This window comes from Calidris pugnax, unplaced genomic scaffold, assembly GCF_001431845.1.
Source record: "Calidris pugnax isolate Ruff unplaced genomic scaffold, ASM143184v1 scaffold68, whole genome shotgun sequence".
In the NCBI taxonomy this organism is placed as follows: Eukaryota; Metazoa; Chordata; class Aves; order Charadriiformes; family Scolopacidae; genus Calidris; species Calidris pugnax.
Window position 1 is genome coordinate 1,044,921 of NW_015090921.1, and position 6,782 is coordinate 1,051,702.

A 6,782-nucleotide genomic window follows, 5' to 3' on the forward strand; every position below is an offset into this window, starting at 1 on the left:
GTGGAGTCTGGCAGGGTGCTGTAGACCTTTACCCATTTGTCAGAGGTGGCTGGAGCACACGGAAGGCTCCATCTGCAGGGTGTAATATACTGCACTCTGTTCCCAGAAGGAGACCAGCATATGTTATGTTTGTAGGACCAGCATATGTTATGTTTGTAGGTCCTGGTTCATGCCACCACCTGCATTCCTCTTTCTTGGCATTCTGCCCCCAAAAGGCTTGCTATCAGGTAATGGTGCTTTGCGTTTCCGTAACACGTCCCACCCATGGGTCTTAAATTCCACGCACAGTGTCTTTTGTGGGTGCTGTGGAGCGTGCTTCGGATTCCCTGCGCCTCAGGTTGCTCCATGGTGTCGTGCCCTCTTCACCTGCCCTGCAGCTGAGCTGCTCTTCCCTCCCCGGCTTGGGATAGGGGTTTCCACCTCCATGCACACCTAGATGCCCCAGCCTGTGGTGGTGGCTCTTGGTGCTGGGAGGGAGCCTGCCCTGCAGGCCATGTCCTGGCCTGGGGGAGGAAGGCTGTGGTTCCTGGGTGAGAAAAGTTGTCATTTCTTGGCCTCTCATTGTTCTTCTCTCCTTCATTCTGTTTCAGAACATGAGTGAAAACTTGAAGGACTGTTTGATCCAGACCCAGGCTTCCTTAGGGGAGATGGTGACGATAAAAACAGAGGCCTGCTCTCCGCGCCGGGACCAGGAGTATGGACAGCCTTGGTACGCAGCTGACCTTGGGTCTGATGTACTCTAATCTCCTTCTCTCCACTTCTACCCCAGCTTAAGTTGGTCTGGAGGGATGTACTTGAATTTCTCAAAGTTATTAAAACCCTGCCTTGCGAGGTCTGCCTTGAGGTGTATGGCGGGGGTGGTCACCTGCTACATGTCTGCTCGGTGTGGTGGTTCACAGCAGGCATTGAGGGTGATGCCTTGCCTTTGAGCAAGGGCTGGAGCCTCTCTGCTGGTGGGAGCCCCCTCTGCCACTCTCCTGCCCCCTGAGGGATGTGCCAAGTGTGTGTGCCACCCCTGGAGGTGCTCAAGCTCAAGGTTAACGTCATCTTTTGGTGTTCCCTCCCCAGCTCTGGAAGGCCTGACCCGCAGTCCATGGAGGTGGAGCCCAAGAAACTGAAAGGGAAACGGGATTTGATCATGACCAAGAGCTTTCAGCAAGTGGATTTCTGGTGTAAGTGTCTCGTGAGTGAGGCAAGAGCAATGCCTCTGCTTGGGTCTTTCCTAGTAGGCGTCCTGCTGGTTTGGGGTGGGAAGCAAAACAGCTTGTCCATGGTGGGGCTATGCAGCAGTAGGGAGGTAGGTGGAAAGTGTTCTGGAACCCCGAGGGTCTGCAAAACCCAACGGCTTGGGTTCAGAAACTGCAAAGGGAGCATCACGCAGATGGCAACTCTTTGCCTTGCCCCATCTTCTGGGAAAGAAAACAGGTGCCAGTTGTGTTGGTGTTCCTACAAAATATCCCATTGTAGGTCTCAGTCCTTGCCTGGCCACCGGGCAAGTGCCTGGGGATGCTGTCTCTCTCCCCAGCACAAGATGAAGGCTGTATGATGATGGTATTTGTTTTCAGGGATGCTTGTTTTAGTTCCCATCTGGTGTGTGGGGAATGAAACCTTTCAGCTTAAGGACATTGCTGCTAACCAGTGATGCCTGAGGAGCCCCCAGCCTCTGTCTCTGTGGGGTCTTCCCATGGGTGGCCAATCTCCGTAGGGCTCAGTCAAGCACTGGGGTTGGTCGGGGAGGTGTGGGTTGGGGCAGAGCCCTCGTCGAGAGACGTGTGGTGAAACCAGGGAGCAACCAGTGAAGCATCTGTGCACATGGAGGCCGGGCTCTCAGAGGGGGCTCGGCAGGGCCGGGGAGCCAGGACGTGCTGTCCTGAGCGCCGTGTGTCCTACCAGCCGCGTGAGCATCGTGTCTGCCCGGCCTAACCCCTGCTCCACTTGCCCCCACAGTCTGTGAGTCCTGCCAAGAGTTCCTACAAGCCGCGTGAGCATCATGTCTGCCCGGCCTAACCCCTGCTCCCCTCGCCCCCACAGTCTGTGAGTCCTGCCAAGAGTACTTCGTGGATGAGTGCCCGAACCACGGCCCCCCCGTCTTTGTCTCTGACACCCCAGTGCCCGTTGGCATCCCCGACCGGGCAGCGCTGACCATCCCGCCGGGAATGGAGGTGGTGAAAGAGCCCAACGGGGAGAACGACGTGCGCTGTATGAACGAGGTGATCCCCAAAGGTCACATCTTCGGGCCGTACGAGGGGCAGATCTCTAGCCAGGACAAGTCTGCAGGATTCTTCTCGTGGCTGGTGAGTGACGTATCTCCCTAAAGAAGTGACACCCCAGCCATGCAGCTCACAGCTGAGGGACTCACGGGCCTGGGGAGTCAGACCTGAGCCATCTTCCCCCTTCTTGTGAAGATCTTCCGTTGCCCCACATGGGTTGTAGGCAAATATTGACCCGCCATAATTATTAGTGGCTTAAGGGTATAGAGACATGGAAGGAGATTGGATGTCACGGCACCTGAGTTGACTTCACAGCGGTAGGAAGCAGAGCTTGCTTCTCCTCTCCTTCTCACCATGTTCTTCTATCTCCACTCAACCTCAATGGCTTCTCCAGTGCCTTTCTCTGCTCTGGTAATCATTTTGAGTAGAGAGGAAAGATTGCATTTAGAGATTGCAGACCTCCAGCAACTCCTCCCAGTCTCTTTGGACAGACCAGATGGCCTGAGGGGCCGAGGAGGAGATTCAGTCCATCAGGAACTGATCTACATGCAGACTCCAGCACCAAAAACTGTATTTTATCTTTTTTTTTTCCCAGTGCTACAGGCCTCTGTTAGCCTACAAGATAGAGATGTCAGTAGATGGACGGATATTATTTATTATGAGAAATGAGATGCGGGACTTGAGTTTTAGATGGGGAAAAATTTCAAGAGCTGCTGATAGGAAATGTTGCCCATGCTTTTGTGTCTGTAAAATAAACGTGTGTGTCGGATCTGCCCTGAAAGGGAAGTTAATTTTTTATATCTCGGGACTGTTAACGATTTTGTCAGCTGCATTGTCAGTTCAGAGTAGCCTCCACGTGAATACCCAGGGCATCAGCTCCTACTCAGAGAGCTGAGGTTCATGTTGTAGAGTTTTGTGTCCTGACTTGAGGCTGGAACTGAGAGTCTTAGACCTTCTCCTGCCTGGACCAGCCAGTTGACACGCTGCCTCCGTTCTCTCCTCCTGCAGATCGTTGATAAGAACAACCGCTACAAATCCATCGATGGGACAGATGAAACCAAAGCAAACTGGATGAGGTGAGTCCGGTTCTCTTTTGCCTTCGCTTTTGGGGCTCTGTATTCCAGAGAGAGGCCATCACACACTCCTCGTGGTTTTGTGTGACAAAAAAGCAAACCAAAATGCCACAGCCCCTTCTGTAAAAGGTGTGCTGGTGCTCTTCCAGTATTTACTGTGATGAGAACCTTTTGGAGTCAGATTCGGTGGAATGGGCTAAAACAAGGATGTGTGTATGGAGGATGGCTATTTTCTGGAATGAGGACGAATGCTAAAAATGATCCTATTTATCCAGTCTTACAAATGCTGACAGGTCTCATTCCGTTATTATTTTTCCACTTTATGTTCAAATATTTGCAAAATGCTTTGCGTTATTCCCGAGGTAACGTTTGATTCTGTTTGGGGCTTTTTGTCCTTTCCCGTTTGATGGACATTGAAAGAGGTGCTTTTTTTTTTTTTTTCATACTCTTTTTATTTTTTTTCTCCTGGGCTTCACTTGAAACAATTTTCTGCTGTGGCTGTCACTGGTAGTGTCAGCTTTGCTGCGTTAGGAGAAACAGGGAACGAGCTGCTGCGGCTCGGAAGGCAGAAATGAGGCCTGCGCTTGCACTCCCTCTGCCGGCCCTGAGTCTCGGCAGAGCAGAGCCCAAATCCAGCTGGATTTTTGTTAACTGCAGCAGGGAGGGAACGTGTTTAACCCTCTCACAGTGCTTCAAGTATTGGCGTGTCTCTGCAAAGCCTAGGTCAGGTGCCTGGTGCGTGTGGTGAGCCACCGGAGCGGGACATCGCTGCGTGTTGCGGCCCATCCCACCTAAGGACCAGTTCCTGAATTTTGGAAGCAGCTGTTGCCAAGAAGGCATTTCATACAAGAGTAAAGCAGCGTGGGGGGTTACCTGTTTTCTTGGCCTGGGTGTCTAGGATTTTGAGTTGTCACTCAGTAAGGGAAGAGAGAGCGTGAAGTACAGGTAGATGCAGGACTGACTTTGCTGGTCAAAGCTGGTTGCACCACTTTTGCTCCATTTGAGTCTTCACACGGGTAGCAGCTGTTGTGACACTTTGGTTCATAAAGTTCAGCAAAGGATCTCATTTTTCTGTAAGAATTAACAGTCATTAACACTCGTTCACTGCTGGATGAGAGAAAATGTTAGGCCTGGGCTGAGGCTGGAGTTGTCACTCCAAAAAGAAGCAGTGGACAGATAGGTAGGGGGACATAGATCTTGAAGTAAAGAATGCAAAGTTCAAAACTTGGAATGAGATTTTTCTACTTAGATCTGGATCTTTATGTGATCTGGATGATGGTGAAGAAATTCTTTGCTGTGAGGGGGGGGAGACACTGGCCCAGGTTGCCCAGGGAAGTTGTGGCTGCCCCATCCCTGGAGGGGTTCAAGGCCAGGCTGGATGGGGCTTGGAGCAACCTGGTCTGGTGGGAGGTGTCCCTGCCCAGGGCAGGGGGGTTGGAACTTGGTGATCTTTAAGGTCCCTTCCAACTCTAACCATTCTATGATTCTATGAAACTGGGGAAAAACAAGACTGTTGGAAAGGAGAAATCCTATGATGAACTCTTCTTCCTACTGCCATGAACATAATGTTGATGCCTGGCTTCAAAACGGCACTACTCATGGTCCCAGCACCAAAGAACAGAATGTTCTTGCCTAAGCTTGTATTTGCTAAGGTTAAGACTCCAGATGACTGTGGTCTGAGCCATTCTGTATGGTCTTGAAAGGCAAGGAGGTTACAGTTTTGTGGAAAAGGGGATGTTTTCAGCTGTTCTAGGGAACGGTGTGTGAAAGGACCTGTGCAGGCTACACCAGTCTTACTGATCTTTTGGTTTTCACTTTTGAAAATTGCTTCTAATAGCAGTATTATATGGAATCTGACTGAGTTCAAGGGGAGACAGTAGTCCTCAAAAAGCCTGGGTTTTGTTTGTTACCAGCTTTCAAACAGGGGTGTGCTTGGTCGCCTGTGCTTGGCCATCACCTGTCGTGGAGATGACCCCCAGAAACGGTGCTTCCAGGACGCTGTAGACGGCGCTCTTTTTGTTTTTCAGATGGTGCTCTTTGCCATCACTCACAGATGGAGTGCTTTGCAAAGCAGATCTACTCACCCTCTGGGTAGGTGGGTATGGCACGGGGAGGGCAGCTCGGGCTGGCTCCTCTCTCTTCTTGTAGATCTGGCTATCGTTTTTGTTGTTTGACTACCACATCCGAGTCCGTTTTCATGTTCCCAGTGAGGACAATATGTGCACGGCACAGCAAAGGGCATGGCAATGGTAACATCCTCTTGGGTCAGTCCATCAAGACAAACTCCTGGTGCTGGGAGCTCGTTCTCCTGAGGAGAATAACATACCCTTCATCTCTGCCCAGAGTAAAGTGCTGTTGTGTCCAATACTTTATGAAACTCCCTGGCTTTGACCTACAGGGATGTGTGCCACTCTCTTCCTCTGGTTTTGTTTTACTGGGTGACCGATTTCCATGGATGGCAGCAAACTTCAAGTGGAACTGGTGCTATCCCCAACACGAGCTGGGGGCTCAGAGTGACCGATTTCCATGGATGGCAGCAAACTTCAAGTGAAACTGGTGCTATCCCCAACACGAACCATAAACTCCTGCTGATGGGGATTCTTGGGGCTTCTGATGGATTGCGCAGAACCAGCTATTGTTCCTGGTTACTTCTGAGGAATCTCTGTTATTCAGTTCTTGGGGACTTTTTAGAAAGGAAAAAAAAAAAAAAGGGATCTAAGCAAAACATGAAAGTAATTCAGAAAGTCCAGGAAACATCCTTCTATGTGTGTATCATTTGGCCCAGACTGAGATGCAGGATAGGAATTACCAGCAAATTGGTGGTGCCTAACCTATTTTTGGAGCTAAGTGCTTCATGTGTGGGGTTTCCAGGCTCATTTTGGCATTTATAGTCTGTGTCCCTTCTTAGGTGTGAGTACCTGAGTTCTCAGGCTTTTGGCACGGTTCAAATTCATCCCTAACCTCAGCCCACGTGAAAAGGCTGGTGCAAGACTTCCTCACTTCTTTACCTTCCTCTCTGCCCCCTTTCCCCACCAAACGCAGTAACAAAGAGACTGGTCTGTAAATCATCCTGTGTCTTCTTATAATGGAGATATCAGCAATCTAGTCTTTATACAATAACAGAGTCTGGAAGGGAGCTCTGTTGAGGTGCTGCAATGGCCTGCTCAAAGCAGGACCAGCTTAAATCAGTAGATCTGTTAAGTTCTGAGCTGCTCTTTCGGCTTTACAGGACCTTTTAAAAATATAATGTTAAAAAATGTCGAGGCTACTCTGTCTGCCCATGTGCTCAGGTGGAGTAAAAACCACCAGCCTATGCACAGGTCATTTTGTTGAACACAATGAACTGGTCTCTCTTACTTTGCAGCGAGTGGAGCAAATGTTCTTATGCATTACAGACTGACATTTATGCAGAGCAAAGGGTTTCTGTAAAAAAAAAAAAAAAAAAAAAACAACCTAATTCCCCAAGTCTCTGAAGTGGTTATATGCTTGCTTCTGAGAG

The 6,782-nt window shown here is 49.9% G+C and overlaps 1 protein-coding gene across 2 annotated transcripts in view; it reads left to right on the top strand.

Annotated features, from left to right (window-relative positions):
- Positions 1–539: 539 nt before the first annotated feature.
- Positions 540–6,782, top strand: part of PRDM11 (PR domain containing 11) — a 30,161-nt gene continuing 23,918 nt past the window's right edge. For both annotated transcript variants that reach the window (XM_014950344.1, XM_014950345.1), the window contains exons 1-4: positions 540–709; positions 1,069–1,172; positions 2,032–2,294; positions 3,219–3,286. In XM_014950344.1, coding sequence (XP_014805830.1) covers positions 594–709; positions 1,069–1,172; positions 2,032–2,294; positions 3,219–3,286 — 551 coding nt within the window. In that variant the 5' untranslated portion in view covers positions 540–593. The remainder of the gene's footprint in view (positions 710–1,068; positions 1,173–2,031; positions 2,295–3,218; positions 3,287–6,782) is intronic.